Source organism: Cuculus canorus, chromosome Z, assembly GCF_017976375.1.
Source record: "Cuculus canorus isolate bCucCan1 chromosome Z, bCucCan1.pri, whole genome shotgun sequence".
Classification (NCBI taxonomy): Eukaryota; Metazoa; Chordata; class Aves; order Cuculiformes; family Cuculidae; genus Cuculus; species Cuculus canorus.
Genome location: NC_071441.1, coordinates 20,299,533 through 20,321,898, shown reverse-complemented (window position 1 = coordinate 20,321,898; position 22,366 = coordinate 20,299,533). Strand labels below are relative to the sequence as shown.

Genomic DNA, 22,366 nt, shown 5'->3' with positions numbered 1-22,366 from the left:
TTGAAAACTGGTTGGATGGCCGGGCCCAGAGAGTGGTGGTCAATGGAGTTAACTCCGTTTGGAGGCCAGTTACAAGTGGGGTTGCTCAGGGCTCGGTACTGGGTCCAGCCCTGTTCAATGTCTTTATCAATGACCTGGGTGAAGGCATTGAGTGCACCCTTAGCAAGTTTGCAGATGACACTAAGCTGGGTGGAAGCGTGGATCTGCTGGAGGGTAGGGAGGCTCTGCAAAGGGATCTGAACAGATGGACCGCTGGGCCGAGGCCAATGGCATGAGGTGTAACAAGGCCAAATGCCGGGTCCTGCACTTGGGGCACAACCACCCTATTCAGTGCTACGGACTAGGAGAAGTCTGGCTAGAAAGCTGCCTGGAGGAGAAGGACCTGGGGGTGTTGGTTGACAGCCGACTGAACATGAGCCAGCAATGTGCCCAGGTGGCCAAGAAGGCCAGTGGCATCTTGGCTTGTATCAGAAACGGTGTGACCAGCAGGTCCAGGGAGGTTATTCTCTCTCTCTCTGGACTCGGCACTGGTGAGACCGCACCTGGAATACTGTGCTCAGTTCTGGTCCCCTCACCCCAAGAAGGATGTTGAGCCTCTGGAGTGTGTGGAGGACATCAGGAAAAAAAAAAAAATCACGGAAAGGGTCATCAGGCACTGAGACATGCTGCCCAGGGAGGTGTTTGAGTCACCTTCCCTGGAGGTGTTTAAGGGAGGGGTGGACGAGGTGCTGAGGGGCATGGTTTAGGGAGTGTTAGGCATGGTTGGACCATTGGTCCTTTCCAACCTAGTGATTCTATGATTCTATGTTGAAATTACCAGTTGGACAGTCACTGAGTCTATGAGTGAGACAAAAATTTAGAATTTAAAAGCTGCCTATAAGCCACTATACATAGTTACTCCATGCTGCTGGACTTAGCCATGCAGTGTTTTTCTGTCACTGGTTTAAGGTTCAACACTGAATTCACAAAAATGTCGAATGAAAAGAGACTGGCAGCGCATCATTTTTCACTTGATGGCAGGCAATTACAACTTGTGCCACAGAGTATCAGCGTATAAGATTCAGTCATGTCTCTTTACATATCAGAGTGCTGAGTTAAGACATGCATAGAAAAGGATTCAAAGCTAGCAATTTTGGTGAAACACAGATGCATTTCATCTGGATACATTTCTGTCTTTTCTGTGGTCCAGGTGTAAAGCCTGTGATTTGGGAAAGGATTTTTAGTTTCTTTGTTCTACGTGTGTTTTAGCTGCCATTTTTTTTGACAGGAGATGTTCTTTCGTAAGTTTCCCTTGGCAGCAGTGCCATAGTGCTTTAGTCTTTGTTTTCAGGTGCATTTTCGACAGACAAAATTAGCATTGCAGGTAGTTGAAAGACTTGTGTAGTAACAATTGTGCCTGCTACGCCTATTAAAGAAAGAAGCATGCAGATTTTCAGGAATGTTATATTGTTACTGCATATAATATGTTATACATTAGGGATAGTGTAAAAAAGAAATATTTCCTTTCATAAACTTCAGACAATCTGCATATTCTCATATTTAATTTAGCCTCTTAAAACCAAAATATTGAGTTTGTTTTACAATAATGGCCACATCATGTTTTCTTGGCATTTTAAATTATTTCAGGATTTCTTCTGGTTTACATGCATGGGTTTTGACATTTGGATAAACAAGACAAGAACTGTTGGTTGTGGAAAGAACAGTTCAGCAGAATAAGAGGTTAGGCATCAGAAGTTAAAATCAGCAATTTGAAAATGAAAACTAATATAGTACAGAAATGTAAATGTCAGAACTAGGAGAGGAAAGTGAAGAAGAGTGAAGAGATTGAGTACAGAAAGACGCTTACTGCTGAAAGTTGAAGATGAGATTAAAAAAATAAATCGTGTCAGCTACTATAGAGCAACTACATATAAAAACTTAAAACTAAAAAAGAGATTATGGCAATTTATTTATTATCATCATCATTATTATTATCATTATCGTTATTAATATTTAACATTTATTGGTCCTAAGCATTCACTTCAGACCATTCAGAGCAGCATCTTAAAGTATATTGGATATTTAAAAAATTCTAAGCCTAAAAAGAGAGTGAGGTAAATATTTACAGGAAGTCTTTAATATTTCTGTACTGTGGTTAGACATAATGTTATAGGTTTTTATCTTAAATCTTTAGAAGTCATGACTTGTGTTGGTGTAAGTTCGAAAGTTTGATTTTACCATAAGGCTGATAAGTTTAATTATGTTGTAACAGAAATAGAAGGAAAGAAAATAATTAACTAAAACACTTTTTCCTACTCCACTCTCCTGTTGCAATAGTTGGGTCTTTTTTCACTTTTCTTTTTCACTGTTTCTTTCTGACAGTGTACAATAATTCGGGAGTGATCAAGAGTTATATATGAAACTGGCCAGGCATAAATCTCTCTCCTGTTATAGTCCTCTCTGCATGGACACTTAATACACATTTAGTTCTAGCACTGCAAACTTACAAGTGATTTCTCCTAAATGTCACAGGTTTTAATGGCTCTAAGGTGGGAATCCTGTTTTCATGACATCCCGTGATCATAATATCAAGCCATGAATCATGATCTTATTCCAGCAGATTGATGAGTTCATTTTGCAACAAAAGACAAATTGAATTTTTTTTATTTATAATGGTGATAAAATATAATGTGTGATCTTGGTATTCTGATGCTATTGGATTTCCATTTTAATATAGATTTCAACTAGTAAATCTGAACTTTTAGTTATTTTTTTAATGCTTTCTCTTGCAGGTGAATATTGCACTGGAGAAACAACATTTCATTATTTTTTCATTTTGAAATCTTGACATAGCTTATTTTTTATATTTACTACTTTGATTAATATTTATATTTTTCTATTTGTTTCAGCACCACCAAAGTTTACAAGAACGCCCGTTGACCAGACAGGGGTTTCTGGAGGAGTTGCCTCATTCATCTGTCAAGCCACAGGAGACCCAAGACCTAAAATTGTCTGGAACAAAAAGGGAAAGAAAGTCAGCAATCAGAGATTTGAGGTATTAGGTCCATTGTTCTGTTCCTCTGAAAAACATTATTTCCAACCTCACTTCTAATCCCAATACTTATCTTTATTTCAGTGATTAAGCAAAATAGCTATGACTATCAGGGATGATTTAGTGGGAGCAGTCTCATGAAGCTTTTATTTTGTGAACTGGTGATGCACAGTTAATGTGAAAACTGCTGCTATGGTTTTCTAAACTATCATGATCTAACTGGGAGACTTTGATGTGCTTCTGTTCAACCTGCTATGCTTTCCATGAAGGAGACAGAGGAGAATTATTTGAGCAGTAATTGCTGTCTCCAGAGAGCAAGACACTTCCTTTTGCGACGATGTGCATTGAACAGAGCTAGGCTGCTACTGCTTCTGCTGCCACAATTGCTTAGCGCTGTTGCAGAGAGAGATAAAAGGGAACTTGTAGTTCCTGCTGCTGAAGAGGAAATGTAGACCTTGTTTAGTTTCGATTCTTTTCTGAACAATAACCTTGGAAGATACTTTAGGGAAAATTGTTTCTTTTCTCTCTACATTTCATTAAAGGAAATGGCGAAGATGACCAGGGGTAGCAGTTATTTGGGGGAAATAAAACAAGAAATATTGTTCCCTCTTTTAATGGCAGGAACAATGAATATCAAATATGGATTGATCTTTAATGTGAGGTAAAAAAATCGGTAATAGGAGAAGGCCCGTTGAATGGATACCAAAACTGGTACTAAGAGTATATTTTTTCTGTGTCTCTTTACAATTTTCAGAGTTAATTAAGAGAGTTCTGAATTAAGAAAACAACTATTTGGAAGATTACTAAGTTATATTTAAAACAGTTGTGACGTGCATTTTATGATCCAAGACATACCCATTAAATGGTGACTGAATACTGAAGTCTTCTGTGTTAAATTTTAGTATTTGAGAAGATTGCTTGTCCTGGCTTCCAGGTTAGACTTACATCAGCAGAAAACAATTGCATTTCTTTTATGAACTAAATTATTTTCATTCCTTTTTTGTTAAAGCAATATTTGAAGGTGTTGGAATTTGTTCATTAACAATTCTTTGTTTATGTATTTACTACAGTGTATGAAATAAAAGCACAAATTTAAATGTGACCTTTTAGTACCAGTTCTTGTTTGCACTTCGCAGAGCATATATACAGAGACATAATTGGCTAAAGAGATTGAGATAGAAATTTTATCATAAACTGTACATAATTTATCCCCTTCTGGTTACAAAGTTTTCATTCAAGGTGAATTCTAAACTGTGAAAAATTGGGCATGTGCAGGTTTACGGTGTTCGTTCAGTTTTATTTTACAGTATGTCGTGATTTATTGCTTCATATGTTTACCTGTTTTTCGGGAGAATGACAAAAAATACAACAGTTTTATTTCACAATTAGCATTTTGAATGGAACTATTAAAAAAAAAAATTAAAATGTTTTAAAAATGCCCTTAATGGCCTGTTGAACAAGCTGCATAGCCAAGTAAGATGTACTTCAAAGCAATGGAAAACACCAAGTATTTTATAATTTTTATTATAACCACTGAACATAGTAGTTATAAAGCATGCAGAGCATATTGCTGTTTTAAGCTGCTTTCCTTCCTGTCCAAACTAAGCTCATTAATTTGTGTCATAGAATCTCAAAGTAAGAACAGAACAGCAGTAGAAATAAGATTCAGGAAAGACATGTGGAACGTTTGGAAAATATACAACATCTCAGATTGTCAGCTACACCAATAAGAGAATAATTAGTTGGGCTTCTTTTCCTCTTTCGCATTAATATTTTGTATACTTCTCTGAGTTTGATCACTTAGTAATACATGAATAAGGCCTCATGTCTTTGTAGAAACTCAGTAAATACATCTGGAAAGGACTTTGTCAGTGGGCCATCTAATCCACATGCTTTCCCAGGGGAGCTGATGGTTACTTTTACTTTTTCTACAATAAGCTTGAACAGTCTCCTACAGTCTTTTATGGACCCTGCCATAGTTTGTTTTTCTCATGTGGAACCTGCTTTTTTTTTTGCTGGAACTTGATGTACATATTTCCTTATGTAGCAACAGGAGCACAGACAGTTTACGCCCTGTCTCTTAACAGTGACCTGTTGATATATTTGAAGCTTATTATGATTAAATGTGGAATGTTCTTGTTCACAGACTAATTCTCACAAGTCATTATTGCCCGAATAGAGGTGACAGCTATAGATTGTTTCTGAAACTAAAGGCTATTATAAGACCTTGTGGAACTTCACTATTAATCGTTCAAAAATCCATGCTTTAAAAAAAAAAAAAAAATCTCATGCAGTAGATGGGAGTGGGAGGAATTAACTATCTGTGATATGCAGGAAATCGGAGAACTCATCACAGGAAAAGTGAATCCATTTTATGATACATATTTTGGAGACACCAGACATAAGAGTCTTTGCAATATTTGCCCAACCCAATCTGCTGCAATTGTTTTTATTGGCCATTGAACTAGGATTGTTCAGCCTTCAGATTTAAACAATTATTCTTTTAAAGTGTAACTATTGTGAAAATTTGGATCCTGGGCATTCATTTTTCTACAGGAATTTAGTCTATCTGCTTTAAGACTGTAAAATTTTCCTTTGCCTCATGAATGTGAATTTATCAAGAATTTTAGTTATTCTTTTGTTTGTGGTGATATCAGATGGAGATTTTGTGTTGTTTTAGGTGTTTGTCTATTTTTTTTGTAACAATGGCTTTACTAAAAGAACAGGGGAAATTAGTACAATCTGGGCTATCAAAAAAATTTCTTTTCAGGAAAAACAAGGGTTTATCTCATTTATGGTTAGACCTCTCCGATTGCTAAGTAGTAGCTGAGAAATTCCTACATGAAAATGGAACAATAATGGACATATAACCATAATTCCTAACCCTGGATTTTATTTCTCTCTTGCTCCCAGCAAATATAGAGATCTAGTAGATTACTTGTGTGTAAATCAAGACATAAAGGCGCAGAAATATGCAAATAGGCATATATAAAAATTGTTTTGTGCATATATATAGCTAGATTATAGCCAAATATTAGTTATTCTGTAAAAAAAAATAAAATTGTGGTGGTCCTTTCATGGTGAGTGCCACCTACTTGATGTTAATACTAATATATATTATTATGGTTTTACTGTTTGTTTTTTGGGTTTTTTAAGTAAATTAAATAGATTATTTTTATAACTTCATTATTAGGCAGGTTTTTCCAGTGGCTGGAGCATGGTAGTACTCACCATATCTGATGTGATTCTGACTGTAGAACAAGAGGAAAATAAGAGCCATTCAGTTAATTCTTTCTCATTTGAAAATGAATGTCTTTTGTGTAAACATTGCAATTTTAAAAAATAAATTGTTAGATAAATATAATTACATTCTTTCAGTTAAACGCATTGCTAAGCTGAGTAGATCTATCTTGTTTAGAAATTGCTAGTCTTTTTTGACTTTGGATCTAAATAAGTGAGTGAACTACACTCTGTGAGTGGGAATATGGCCTGCAGCAATTAAGATGAATGTAACTACCATTTGAAGGTAGGATACTTAAGGTAAGAGAACAGAAAGACATCAGTAGTGAACTGAAAGATAAAAGAACATTAAGTTGCAGAATCCTTTCCTATAGCCCTTGTTAGCTGATATTTTTTTGTTACATCCTGTCCTTTCTTGGTGCTATCTCAGAGTCACCATCAAACACTCATTGAACAGCAATGTATGTTCAACAGTTTTGCCACTTAAACATTTTCTCTGTCTGTGTGGAATTTGTCCTGGTATACGTATTTGAAAAATGAGCCTGGCTTTGGTGACACGAGAACCAACAGGTCACTATTCATGAACAGATTAACTGAGGGATAGGCATTTATAACAACACCTGTGACAGCTTTTGTTTCCTTCTATAGGTAATAGAGTTTGATGATGGATCTGGATCGGTTCTCAGAATACAACCACTGCGTACACCACGAGATGAAGCTATTTATGAATGTGTCGCTTCCAATAGTGTTGGCGAAATAAGTGTCTCCACCAGACTCACTGTTTTACGTGGTAAGTTCTTTCTAAACATAAATTATACTTTATAGACCTGAAAGCACTACATTGTTGTAAAAGAGGTTTCTCTCCAGGAAACCTGTTATGTCCCCTTCTTTTCAAATGGGCATTATTATAGTCCTGATGCTGTTAAAACAGATTAGGGTGAAGAAAAGTAGTAAAAAATAAACAAAACAGGAGAGTGCTGTGCATGAACAGGTTATTACATCAAATATTGATCAAGCCCCAATGCTTTATGAGTGCAATTAGTTTACGTTTTAGTGCTGCACTGGGTAGCTTAGCTTTGTGTGATCAGCATTTACACAGAAATTTGTTCTGTTAACAGTGACCTGGAAAAGTTGCATAAATGGTTTTTAGATGAGGTTAAGCTGCCACAAGATTTCTCCCCCAGGATATAACACATAAAAAAAGGGAGGACTTACTCTATTTCAAATATACATGCCACCTGAATTGTATTCTTACTTTTACAAGAAATTTTTGAGAACAGTGGAAGAAAAAAAATCCATTTTTCAACTGTCCCCCAGGGGTGAGGATGTGAATGTATTGCTAAGTCTGCTGTCTAGGTTATTACACAGAGGACTACATGCTAGTAGTCAAATGACCAGAATGTTTCAGTCTGTCACCCGGAGGTGAATGGAAGCTAGATCTGGAGACAGTTCATGAGGTATCACACTCTCCAGTTTGCAGAGTTGCTTTTACAACTGAAGATTATTGTCTTGTGTTGTGTTATTACATGGCAGTACTTGATTTGCAGAATTAAATGCTAGGGGCCTACTTATCAGAACTGAAGATGATTAGTCAGCTTCACGGTGTTTAGTAGCAAATTTACTGGAAGTACAGTTTTGGGTTTTTCTAATCCTCCTGTGTTAGCTAATTTAGGGTGGTGAGGTTTCTTTTCTATTATTTTTCACTGAAGTTTGGATTTTTGTTTAAAGAAGGAAGCAGAAAATATTTGTTTCTATATTTTTATTCACTATTTTAATCAGCGTGGGCAGTCCTGGCATTACTGTTGGAGGCAACTAACATTACACAAATGTGTAACAAACAATAACATTAGGGACTTTGAATTTTTCTTTTCTTAGAGTTAGTCTGATGTAAGCCAAATTTTTAACATTTCAGATTCTTATTTCTAATGCCATGATTATCACTTCTGTTATCTTTTTGAAAGATCTTCCCAATTTGGCCTGAAGTCTTTAGCTTCTGAGTGTCGAAACTTCGCAGCGTGAGAGGAAAAAGGGCAGAAAAGGCGGCTGAAAATGATGACATTTCAAGGCCTTAGTAGAGGCAAAGCATTGGGCTTTTTTTCTCATTCCAGAGTAAATCAGGAAATATTCTGGGCTAAACTTTTGCTTGATAGGCTGAATATTGTGACAATATGGACCAAGAATGAATGCCTGAGATAAAGGGAAATTGCTTTGGCATTTCTGTATATAAAGGAGGAGGTTGCTTTCCAGGACAGATTCACCCACATGAAAATGATAACTTTGAAGGGATAAAAACCTTATAAGGACAATTCTGGAATTCTGTTTTCAGACAAGAGGAGCTGATGCTTTTTAACTTGGAGCTCTTTATTTTGAAAATTTGTGCTGAGAATCACATGAATAGAATAGTGCTTTGATTCTTTAATTCAAAATTATCAGTGTTCAATAGCCAATGAAAGACAATAAAGTGTAGGATCTTCCTGTACTCTACAGACATTAATGATGGAATAGCTTTCCTTTTATTGTCCATTCATTTCTTGCTAAAACCACCTAACTCTGTTTTTCAGTCTTGCAAATGATGGATAACCGACATTTTTCATGGCTATAGAACAAGGATTCTGGTGTCATTTGCAAGTATATAAATTGCTCAGGAAGGAGGAAATGAGGTGCCTCCTTCTAGGAGAGAAATCAGCAACAATTCCATGTCATTAATTTTAAGGATTCTTGCTTTTCATTTTGTAAATGATTTTTTGATTATTTTTCCTTGTTAAAGTTCTCCCAAGATTATAAGGACCTCAAGAAACTTAGCTTCAGCTATCTTGTGAAAAAGTATATGATTGCAGCACAGAAGAGTGAAGTTTTTAAGCAAGAATTGAGAAGATCTGGTAGAGCAGAATACTTAAGTGCACTCTACTATCACTGCTGTTTGCTTTGTTATCTTTGCTGTCTGGGAAGTAAAGAGAGACTACACGAGGCACTTAAGTTAAAAGCACTTTGTTTTCGTAGCCCACTATTTTCTCTATTATTGCTGATCGTACAGTGCATTATAAAAATAATGACATGTAGCATCTTTATAGAATGGGCACTGTATAGGGATAGAAGGATTAAAGGAAAATTTCTGTGGGAAGTGCCTTGGGCAGTTATTCCTTTTTACGCTTTTTACAAACATTGATTTGATGTGAAACAGTCAATGCTGCATAAATAAAAAGTGAAATATTTACTGAACAGTGTTTCCCTGTCCACTGATAACACACAGAGACCAAGATGGAGATAATTAAGAGGTGACTTTTATTAGATTCTGAGAACTGCAGAACATTTCTACACTGTTAAAAACATCACTACTAACAACAACAAAAAAAACCACCACAAACCCAGAGGTAATGAATCTAAGGTGCTACATTTTTGGTTTCTGCTGCTAACAGTAGTTTCAATGGGAATGGAAGCTCATTTCTGTATTTTCATTGTACCCAATAGTACTGAAATGTGAAGGAACTATTTTGAAGTAATCTATCATCAGGGACAGCTATCTTTGAGGGCATGGAAATTAGACAAATGAAGCTATAATGTTGGAAGATGTGCCGTAGGATGTCTTTCATTTCTAGATGAATGAGAGGAAGGACTGTACCTATTCTGTGTATTAGCTGCACGGTAGGAAAGATTTGCCATATTCCACGATGTATACAAGTGCTTGTCTGACTTAACTGTTCGCTGTATAGACACAGTGATTATTGCTAGGAGTCTGCTGGTAGGACAGGCTTCTGGAAGTGGGATGAAAGCAAGAAGATACCTGTACGAGAAAAAACTTCATATAGTGGAAAGACATTCTTCCAAACACATGCTACATATATGAGAAAACTTTTGAAGAGGCAAAGGAGTATCTTTTCTCCAAGCATGAACTTTCAGTGATCATGCTATGTGTAGCACCTTGTGACCAGAATTAGCATGTTCATTACAGTCCTGTTTTTATTCTGCATCTTTTTGAAGAGGAGCAGTGTTGGTCCTGCTGTGAAAATGGTACTTTGCAGTTTATGTTGTGGAATCTCTCCTGGAGAGCTGTGCAAAGAAGATTAAGGAGCAGAACACAGCTGTTTGACAGTCACACAAGAGGATTGTGGAATAGTGAGACAAAAGGAGAGGTAGCCAATGTAACTTCAGCTTAAAAAACCCTTCCTTACAGGGAGTTATGGAATGGCATGCAGATTTCTTGAAATGGCTTACAAGTCATACAGCACTATAAATATTTAGCTGTAACATTAGAAACTACTTCATAATATTTTCTTTGGATATTCAAATGTATGTAGGGCAAATAAAACATTTGTCTTCCATATGATATAATTTGAAATACTTAATGAATTATTGATCTTTATAAAGATAAGCTGATGGGATTTTTCCACTAGCCTAAACAGGATACAAAAGAGTAATTTTGTGAAATACATCATCCATTTCCCATGGCTGACCTATTTTATAGTGCAGCCATATACATATAACACAACTAATGTTAATGGTTTAGAACATACTATATCTTATAAATCCTGTAACAAACAGTAAACATATCAAGGTCTGTTACTATAAATATATGATGCTGGGTGTTGAATTCAACTTCTAGGTATATATATTTGATATTAATGATTTCAGAGTTATCTTTCGGATCATTCTGAAAAAAGCTATATTTCTAGTAATTTAAGACATGAAAATGATTGAATAACTGCTGTTTAGTATTGTAATAAGTTTCTGGTGAGTGCCTCACTTCATTTTTTTTTTATAGTTGATTCTTTTTATTTCTACTCATGTCCCAAGATACAAAATCTATCAAGTAGGTTTTTCTCCTCAATCAATGAATATTTTGATTACTTTTTTTCCCCTTAGTTTTAAATGTTCACATTTTCCCTTTTCTTACACATTTTTGTTATAAAGATCATGCTACGTCAATATAAATATAAAGCTATAGGTTAGAAAGTTTCTTACAAAAATTAAAGCAATCATTTAAAGATAAAAAAAAAAAAATGAAACAGCAATCTCAAATTTCATGACTGTCAATGTAAACCTTTGAAAATCAGGAGTAGGCAGCTCATCTTAGAGAATCATAGAACCATAGAATACTTAAGATTGGAAGGGACCTTAAAGATCATTTAGTTCCAACCCCCCCTGCCATGGGCAGGGACATCCCACTAATTCAGGCTGCCCAAGGCCCCATCCAACCTGGCCTTGAACACCTCCAGGGATGGGACATCCACAACTTCCCTTGGCAACCTGTGCCAGTGCCTCACTACTCTCATGGTGAAGAAATTCTTCCTAATGTCCAGTCTAAATCTGCCCCCCTCTGCTTTATACCTGTTCCCCCTCATCCTGTCACCACAAGCCTTTATGAATAGCCCCTCTCCAGCTTTCTTGTAGCCCCTTCAGGTACTGGAAGGTCACTATAAGGTCTCCTCTGAGCCTTCTCTTCTCCAGGCTGAACAAGCCCAACTCTCTCAGCCTGTCCTCGTAGGGAAGGTGCTCCAGCCCTCCCATCATCTTTGTAGCCCTCCTCTGGACCTGTTCCAGCAGCTCCATATCCTTCTTACACTGAGGATTCCAGAACTGGACACAGTATTCCAGATGAGGTCTCACAAGAGAGGAATAGAGGGGCAGAATCCCTTCCGTCGCCCTGGTGGCCACGCTTGTTTTGATGCAGCCTTGGACCCCTTGGCCTTTTGGGCTGCGAGTGCACATTGCTGGCTTGTGTCAGGCCTCTCATCAGCCAGCACCCCCAAGTCCTTCTCTGCAGGGCTGCCCTCAATCATGTCATCTCCCATCATGTACTGTAAATGGGGGTTGCCCCGATCCAGGTGCAGGACCTTATATTTGGCCTTGTTGAACCTCATGAGGTTCTCAGAGATCCACTTCTCCCATCTGTCCAAGTCCCTCTGGATGACATCCCATCCTTCCAGCAGGGCAACTACACCACTCAGCTTGGTGTTATCCGTAAACTTGCTGAGGGTGCACTCAATCTTGCTGTCAATATCATTGATAAAGATATTGAACAGCACCGGTCCCAGTACAAACCCCTGAGGGACACCACTTTTCACGGATCTCCATCATGGCGTTGAGCCATTGACCACTACTCTCTGAAGACAACCATCCAACCAGCTGTACCTTGGCCTTTGGTTGCTCGATGAACATACATGGAGGAAGTTTTTCTGTTGCCACCTCGTAATACCAGCTACCATTATGTTTTTATAAAGGCTTATTTTTCTTCCTTCTGTTCCTCGTTGAGTTTCATGTCAGTAAATTTGCTCCCAACAAGTTTCTGTTTTACAGACAATGCTACAAAATTATCCAGTTCCGTTTTGCATATTTGTTCATGTGCATAGAATCGGTTTTAGGTTTTGAAATTTTAGCAGTAATACAACATTTTTTTTGTCTGACATATACAGGGCAATATGGATGGTCCTAAGAGACAAACATTGGCTTGAAATCAGTAAGCTGGCTAGGCTATATGGTATTTGTTCTTATTTTATATCTACTAAAGAAAAAAAAACTGTGAGTGCTAGTTCATAGATAGACATCTGACAGTTGTTGTGAACTAAGAAGCGGAATTGAAATAACACCAGACAAAAGCTGAACAGTTCTATTTAGCTTGAAAGAATTCTTTACTGGACAGTTTCGGCTAAGAATGTACACCTGTTAAATACTTTCAGACAGCAGCTCAATGGCTAATTTTAGCACGACACCCCCCAAGCCCCCATGGTATTCCTATACTAGTATCTAATGACTGCATGTAGCGTTATAGGCATTTTTGATACCAAGTATATGCTGGCCACCTGGAAAATACAAACTAAGCTATTCTGAACAGATAAATTTTAAAATGTGTTTGTTTTATACCTTATTTCCTAGGCGTTGATACATGTGATGACTGGGTTTCATTTCCCAGACTGTCAGCCCCAAATCATCAGAAATCTGTAGGAAACAAGTGACAATACAAACAATGAAAAAAGAATTAGTAGGGAGGGGAGGAATATTTCTTCTGCCACTCTGTCTCAGTGGAACCAGTATCAAGTGACCTAAGCACAGAATTAAAACAAAGTTTGCTAACTCTGAAGAACCATGACCTGCTAGATATTATAGATTACCATTTTGATTGGATTCCTCAAAGACTGAGCTGGGTATAAGCAGCACATGGATATGATATTACAAATGATCTTTACAAGAAAAGTCACAGCAGCAATTACGTGTACAACTGTTAGCTGTTCTGAATAAGGAATGGATGGTTTTAGACTTATCTGCTGTAATTTTGATATTTTGCAACTCTATATGTTTATGTGCTTACATAAAAAATATAACTTTTTCCAGTTTCTGCCTGGGTGTAAAAGTAATTCAGTTTAAATAAAATTGACATTCACTTTGCATTGTGGTTTTTTATCTATTTGTAAAATAGTGGGGCATTTATCTATTTTAATTGATACAAAAAATAAGTACAAAATAGTTTTTCTTACCCCAAGGATTTTTAGAATGCAATCACTTTTCCTGGGATAAGTTTTTAGGCATGTATTTAAGGCCTCTGCTCTTGTGCAGGGTCCTGTTGGTTCAGTACTGGGGTTTAAGATCACGCGAGCTTTTGTTGTCTAGTGTTCTAAAGCCACTGTCTCCCTGAAGTCAATGCCTTATTGAAAGCCAATTAAATGCTGTGTTCGGTGGTGGCGTGGTGATCTTTGGCCTAAGTTCTACATGCAATTCATGTGTCTGTCCACTCACTTAACAAAGTCTTCTGATATTAATTAGCAATGTAATTGTCATTACTGCAGAACATGAAAGTAAAATTGACAGCAGAATTCTAGGGATTTTTTCATGTTAGTTTTTCATATCGATTAGAAAAAGCAATGTAATTCCAGAGATTATCTGTTTGAGGAGAAGACACGATGACTAATTGCTCAACCCCAGACTGTCAGCATATCTATGAGGAACCCAGTGGTATTAGCTGCTTGCTAGTTTCAATTAAACTGTTATCACCACAAATATTCATATGAAATGTGTAATAAAGCATAAGAAAACCAAGGCAATTATTAGAAAAAGACATTAATGTAGTAGGTCTGTCTTCAGCTTTCCATGCTGATTTCTGTGGATGCTTGTGTCTTATCGAGTATACCATTAGGGCGACAGAAATGTTTGCTGAAATGCAGGACCTGTTTGACACTAGTGTACTGAAATGACAGTAAAATTAAATTAGTTCTAATATCATAAGTGCTAATCTTCAAATACAGGAAAAGCCTACTAAGAATACTTTTTCACATACATGTCAAAAAGTAATTTAGAAGTTAGAGAAAGTTTATGTAATACTCAGCTTGCTTAGCCTGGCAATAGGTCATAAAATAATACCTATTAAAGTGATTTTTTTAAAAAAAAGAATACATACAAAAATATTAAAAATATTTTTTGTGAACATACAGAATTAAATGAAAACTGAAGTTTAGTGGTTCTTGTTGAAGCAAAATATATATTGATTATTAAGATGAGTAATAAAACAGTTCTGAAGCAATGACTTTTCATTGATGCGACAAAGCAAAGGAGTTTTGCTTGCATTAGTGTGGTGAGAGGTGGAAAGAACTGTGATGTAAGTGGCTCTATGGGGAGGGACAAACTTATGAATAAGGCTCAGACAGTGTATAAAGTCTTGTTATGATATATATCACTTCAGGTATTTCAGCGCTTGCTGTAAATTGACGTGAAGTTCTCGATGTGACTAGTGCCGTTTCATTTATAGCAAAGATGCATTAATAAAGTTACCACTAACTAGTACAGTAGCAAGTGAAATTTCTTCGTCTTCACTTATAAATGGATAAATCGTGTAAAATTGTGACTTAAGTTTGCCATGATTTAAATTATTCCATTCAAATAATATACTGTAGAACTGCTACGAAGAAACTACCTTGAAGTCTAATTTTACCTATAAATAGTAGCATTTTAGCACTTTTGTTTATATTGAATGCATCTTGTGATGTATGGCATCAGTACATACTTAATATGACAACAGCAAAACAGAATAATGAGGTAATTTTTCAAGTAGAAAGGTTTTCAATAAGCATTTTCAATCAAATACAGTCAAAAAGTTCTGATTAGAGCCAGATGTTTCATTAGAACCGTAAATGCACCTGAATCTTGTGTTGTGGCACTGTAAGTTTTTCATAATATTGGCATATATCAAGAGACATTGCCTTAACAATGCATATGTGAATTATTATTGTTATATGAATTATTATTACTATTGTAACAGCAGGACTTACCTTTATCATCCACTAAGAGTCTTGGGAGTCTGTGGAAGTCCCTGCTGACTTGAAGCTAGCTGTTATTATTCCAGTTTACAAGAAAACAGGAGAGGAGACTCAGGAAACTACAGACCTGTTAGGCAAGCCTCTTTTCCTGGAGAAATTATGGAGAAGATCATACTGGGTACTGTTGAAAGGCATTTAAAGACCAGTGCAACCATCAGGCAGTATGAACACGGGTTCATAAAGGGAAAGCCCTGTCTAACTAATCTGATACCATTCTACGATAAGGTCACACACTTAGGGGATGAAGGGAGGGTGGTGGATGTGGGGTTTTTTTTTGATTTTGTTAAGGCTTTTGATACTGTCTCTCACAGCTTCCACTGGACGATTTGTCTAGCAGTGAGATGAACAGGTGCTCAGTGCACTGGGTGAACAACTGGCTGAATGGTAGGGCTCAAGAGGTTATAATGAATGGGACTACATCTACCTGACAGTCAGGCAGCAGTGATGTCCTCAGTACTGAATTCTAGGGCAAGTTCTGCTCAGCGTTCTTATCCGTGGTCTGGAGTTAGGAGTTGGATGCACCATTAGTGAGTTTGCTGATAGTACCAGACTGGGAGGTGCTGTTGACCTTCTTGAGCAACAAGGGGACTTGCAGAGGGAACTAGATAGATAGGAGTGTTGAACAATCTGTACCTGGGATAAAGGAATGCTAGGCAGAAGTACAGAATGGCAGAGGAGTGACTGAAAAACAGCCCTGCAGAAAGGAATCTGGAGATGATGGTTGACACTAAGTTCAGCATGAATCAGCACTGTGCCCTGGCAGCCAAGAGGGTAAACTGTATCCTAGGGTGCATCAAACATGGCATAATCAAAAGAGGGGATTATCCCACTGTATACAGCGTTGTGCAGCCTCACTCTGAGTCCTGTGTGCAGCTTTGGGCCCCACAATTTTAGAAGGATGTGAAGGTCCTCAGATGTGTCCAGAGGAGGACAACAAAACTGGTGCAAGGTTAGAAGGAATGTTCTGTGAGGAGTATCTGAAGACTCTAGGGTTGTCAAGTTTGAAGAAAAAGAGGCTCAGGGGTGATATCATTGCTCTCTACAACTTCCAGAGATGGGAAGTGGAAAGGGAGATGCTGATCTCTTCTCACAGGTATCCAGTGACAGCACACGTGGGAATGGTTCAAAGTTGTGCCAGAGGAGGTTTAGACTGGACATTAGGAAGCATTTCTTTACTAGAATGGTCAAACCCTGGAACATGCTTCCTGTCTAGGTAGTTGATGCCTCATGCCTGACAATATTCAAGAGGCGTTTGAACATTGCCCTTGATAACATGCTTTAACTTTTGGTCAGCCCTGAAGTGATCAGACAGTAGGATCCTTGTTGGTCACTTCTAACTTTGCTGTTTTGTTCTATTCTATTTTAACAGTAATTAAAAGAGATCACTTAAAAAAGAATGCTGAAGATTTTAGCTTCACAGTTCCCTTAATTTTCAACCAATGAAAGTTTTTTATCGGATTGTGAACTAGTCTGGTTCTTTCTGTACTTATCCATATTCCCTGCTTTTCAGAGACAAATTTGTCTTGCAGCAGTACAGCCATATTTTTATATCCCATGTTACTTGGCTAAGAACTGTTCTTTATTATTGTGAATATCTGTGAAAAGAAACCAATTTTTTATTATTAATTATTATTGTTATTATTTATTATTTTATTATTATGAATGGCAGTTATCAAATATGTTTTCTATTTAATAATTTGAAATACAGTGCTTTTAGCTTGTTCCAAGCTTAAAAGCTCATCTTAGCTCCCACATATTCCGTTGTTTCAGCTGTAGAACTGCCACGTTTTCACTAGGCCTGTGATTTATTTTAGTAAAATATATCATCTTGTCTTAAATGGCATTATCAGCCCAGCTCCTAAGATAAACAAATCTGTATAGACGACTTCTATCTTAATGTTAACACAGAGATTTATTTGGTTTTGGGCTGTATAGATAAGGAAGAAGACTATCTGGGGAATCCTCTTCATTATACCTGCAGCAAAATTACTTTCAAGGAAAGCAAATTGAGAGGCTGAAAAGTTGCTAGGGATTTTTTTGCAGAAGGCTACTGTCACTTGGAACTTGATTTATGGCAAGAAGATGAAGCCAAGTGCAGAAAAGCCATTAGTAAGCCCCAAAGCAATCATTTGTTGTTGTGTCGTGTTTCATATAGCAGGCAGAGGATGGATTTGAGGGTATGTTGAAGTTAGTGAGAAAACAGTCTTCTTACCTGGACGGTAGATCAGTCAAATCTTGAGTTTGGTCATTAGCTGCAAAATGTCAAAACCACAGAAAACAAGCAGAAAGAAATTCTCAGGCTGTACTATTCGCATTTTTCAAACCCAGAAACCTAAATTTAGGCTTATTGATAGTTCCTCTGATGGGTACTGAGCACTTTATTTTTCTAGGGATACTTAGGTTCTTCAAAATTCTGGGTTTTTTTGCCCAAGTCCTGAAACAGAGAAGGATAGGTCCTAATGGGAGATACTTGGGAGAGTGTGGTGGAGTGGTGGTGGTGGTGTTTAGTGAGTTGCCTAAACTCAGTTGACAGTGTAAGTAGACATTCGTAAATAGTGGCCTACTTTCATGTGTTCTGAATGTATCTTTGGTTGCAGCAAGCTCTCCTAGGAACTCAGCCCTTTGGAGTTCTAGAATCTACATGTCTTTAGCCGTAATGCCAGGTAATAACTCACGAGAGAGGATTTTATAGCAGAGATTAATTTTAAAAGTAAATTTTATGTACATTTGAAACTTCTGCCATTTTTAAAAGACAGGAAGCTATGCATGTGGTATGTGTTGTCAAGAGTTTCTTTCCAATAAGTGAGTAAAATAAACAAGGTAATGTTTTATGTATTTATTACTAGTGTTATTTCTTCATTTACAGAAACTGATTTTATTGCTTGAGAGAAGGAGAAGGGTGTGATAGGCTATCAGTTGGTACAAGTTGTTTAAGGTCGGATTTTTAGATTGAAAATACAAAGGTAGAGCTGAGAACCACATGGACAGATTTACTGCAGATTTCATACTAGAAGGAAGAACAGAAAGAAAGGTAGATGCTGAACATAATTAAAGGTAGTTTAACTTTCATCTTCGGCTGTTAATATAGATTGCTTTAGGCTCTGATGCCTGAAACATGTCTAATTCTGCTTAGCAGATAAGTCATGATGATTGGTGGTTTTTTTTAGGTGAACTGGGGGCAGGGAGGAAATCTTAGACAAGGGGCCATAAATAAATTCTGTTTTCAGTAGATCTATAATAACTAAGTTTAATTTACTTCTACTTGAAAGAGGATGGGAGAAAACCCTCTCTCTCAGCAGCATAGTCATTTCCAGGTGCTCAGAAAATTTAAATGTGTACCTTTGAAATCATGACCTAAGTTTAAAAATAGACTGTTTTCATTATTAAAATTGGAGATTTGTGGGTTTTGGTCTTGTAGAAATTGTTTCCTTTTTTTTTTTTTTCTCTTTATTAACAAGAATTAGAAAGTTTCAGAAGAATGACAGTTAATTCTTGAGTGCTGATAACATTTCCCTAATCAAATGGAAGTTCTATCTTTAAGTACCCCAGAACAGTATTTAGAAGTTATGGATTAGTCACTTGGTTTACTGTAGAATTAGTTTTACTTTATCAATAAATGTTGTTACAATTTTTTTCCTCATTTTCTTAGTATCTCAGTCACGTTGATTACTCTCTTGACTTACCATCTTCTTAAAATGAACAGTGAAATGATCGTGTTTCATTAAAGAAAGGGGAATACTAAATCTGTTTGGAAGCCTGTTGAACCTGTTGTACGCATTGTGAACTTTGGATACAATCATTAAATACACCTTTTAAGCACTGGATGATAGTATTGATGAAACTCAATGCCAGCTAAAATTCTGCAAAGTTTTTGTTATTAAGTGATCACTTCTTAATTTTGTGCTCAAGAAAGCCAATAATTTATTTCATTTTTTTTCTGTTTATACTGAAGTTATTGTTAGGAAAAATCTGACATATAGAACAAGGAGTTAAGAATCTTTTGCTAAAGATACAGTTAATTTCATTATTTGCTCTTAGTAAAATTTTGTAGAAGCTTAGCTGGTCTCAGTTTTGGCTTGATGGCTTTAGATACTTACTGTATGTAGATGGATCTGCCGAATGCAATGTGATATTTGCATTGTAGGTCAAGGCTTCACACCGTGAGACAATTCTGTAAGTGTAAAGACATTTTAGTTAGGTGAAAAAATAAATAAGTTAGTTTTTGGATACGTTCAACATTTGTAAACTTTAAAATATAGAGGAAAAGATGAGGTCACTGGAAATTATAAAGGATGTAGTTATCATTTCACAGCAGATAGATCTCTCCAACTTTTCTTACTTTTATATGCTTTGCTTTCTTTCTGCCAGTACTTTGGTTTTACCCTAGAACTGGCTCTCTTTGTGGGCAATTAGTGCAGCAAGCAGTATCTTCCTCCTCAAATGCTGAAGTTTTGATAAACTAAAGGTAACGAACTATGAGATAGGGTAGCAATGAGGGAGAGAGCAATTCTACCATAAGTTGGGATGTTAATGGATGTGATTTGGAGAATATGAGGTTTGTTGCTTCTTGAAAAAAATTAATTCTGACAAAAAAGAATAAGTTAAGGAATGCTTTACTACTTTATCTGTACTTTAAAATCTTTGTTGGCATAATTTATTCCAGGCACAACTCACCAAAATTGCTTGTTCATACCTCAGAAAATCTTACCAATATGAATAGCTCTAGAAAAGGCCTAATTTGTTTTTTTCATGGCACATTTGCATTCGTGTGAACTTAGTTAAACTAGGACAAGAGAATTAAAGATAGCTGGAGCAGAACTGGTATATCACACGTGACTACTGAATGGAAGGCTCTTATCAAGGACTTTCTCAAGATGAGTTGAATAACTTACATAATGCATTGATGTTCAGGGCTAAAGAGTTAAAAATTCCTTTGATCAGTAGGCTCAAAAAGAACCATACAACATCATAGTTTCTCTAAGACCCTTAAAAATTACTGCAAATAAAAATCAACTGTGAAGAAATTCAATAGGCAATTGTCTCCAACTAAAGTAATAGCAGTAGATTCTTCGTCTTGGACTTTCTGAGTCTAGCAGGGGGATCATATAGATTGTCAGAAATTGCTATGGCAATACTGAAATAAGAAAAAGATTTTTGAAGTCTATACAGTATTAATTACAATTTAACACATTTTACTCTTTCTTGGGTATTAATTCAAAGCATCTACTCTCTATACTACCTATTCTATAGAACATGCAAATCAAATTTGCATATTTTTCTCTGTTGTGAATCCCAAATGTAAACTTTTTTACAGCTGATATTGCTGTTTTAAAATATTCAGTTATTCTGAAATTTTGACAGCTTACAGTCTTTTTATCACAATTATTTTAAGTTATTTTATCAATTCAGTTCCATCTGGAAGTGACAAATCAAGTGCATATGTAAGTATTTGTTCCTTATATGGCTTTATTTTATATGAGGAAATAAAATCAGTAAATGTTATACCTACAAAGACAAAAATATCTATTTAAATGACAGACTCTCTTTGGTTTTATGTATTCTTAAGCTATTTAAAACTGGTGTAGAAGTTAACTCTATCTGTAAAACTCCTGTCTTCTGAAAGAAAGGTGCATGTTTTGTGTGTCTCTGGAGGGGCAGCCACACAGGCAAACCATTCATTGCTGTCTTCTAGCTGTCTGTTAAGAAACTTCCAGTGTAATTATCTTGGTTTTGAAGGAATCTGTTAGAAGTTTTTGACTTACAGAATTTTATTACAGCGTTCAGTGGTATTCCTGCTTACATTTAATCTTCTTGAGAAATGTTTATGCGGACATTGAAATTTAAATTTTAAATACGTTAAAAGCCTTACCAGGTTTAGTGTGATGGGCAGTGTGATTGGATTTACCAATGCTCATTGACTTTCCATCTCAAGTACGGACACGGTACCACTGTTTTAGCTTGAATGAGAATGCCTGTGGCTCATTCAAGTGCCACATAGAAATAACAGTTGCTTCTCATAAAGTCAACCACAAAATGAAAATGTAGCCTGAGGTTATTGTTATTGCTGTTTTAAAATTACAGACCCTAGATTTACTTGTTAAGACTTGATATTTGCATTTCGCTGTAATAAAAAGGGTGTTTATTTGATGTCTTTTAAATGGCTGTGCTGCTCATTTCCATGAAATTTGGCAATATAAGCATGCATTTGTAAAGCAAAATGGGAACTGGAAAACCATCTATTGGAAATAGCATCACAAACACATGATTTCTTTTTATTTTATTGCCACTTATTTTGGTGCTTCTATTTTTTTTTTTCTCCATTCTGCCCTTTCTCATTCCATATACATCTATTTCTGTCAAGGCAAGCATGTCTTCAACATTTTTTTTCTCCATTTTGCCGATTCTCATTCCATATACATCTACTTCTGTCAAGGCAAACATGGGTTAGTAAGCAGTTCTTTTAAGATGAATTTTAATACCTCCTATGAGTTAGTAAATGTGAGATTAGATATAAGTGATGTGTGTCAAACACCTGTGAGGGCTGACTGAATTTCATTTGCGAAGTGTATTCCAGTCGTTAGTACCTGAGCTTCCTCCTACTTTTAGCAATGCAGATAGGTATGACATCTTCAGACATAGGATTATAGAATTCTAACAGAAAATGCATAAAAAACGGAGCATAGAACAACTCTCTTATAGGAGTACACCTGAGTGTAATTTTTAAGAGTACACACATACAACACATTCCTGACTTTCAAGTAGCTGGATGCTGAGACAATACATTCAGTAAGAT

The 22,366-nt window shown here is 36.4% G+C and overlaps 1 protein-coding gene across 19 annotated transcripts in view; it reads left to right on the top strand.

Moving 5' to 3' along the window:
- The window catches only part of PTPRD (protein tyrosine phosphatase receptor type D), a 928,191-nt gene that overhangs the window by 712,741 nt on the left and 193,084 nt on the right, over positions 1–22,366 (top strand). For all 19 annotated transcript variants that reach the window (XM_054055286.1, XM_054055289.1, XM_054055284.1 and 16 more), the window contains exons 8-9: positions 2,889–3,034; positions 6,920–7,061. In XM_054055286.1, the coding sequence (XP_053911261.1) occupies positions 2,889–3,034; positions 6,920–7,061 (288 nt within the window). The remainder of the gene's footprint in view (positions 1–2,888; positions 3,035–6,919; positions 7,062–22,366) is intronic.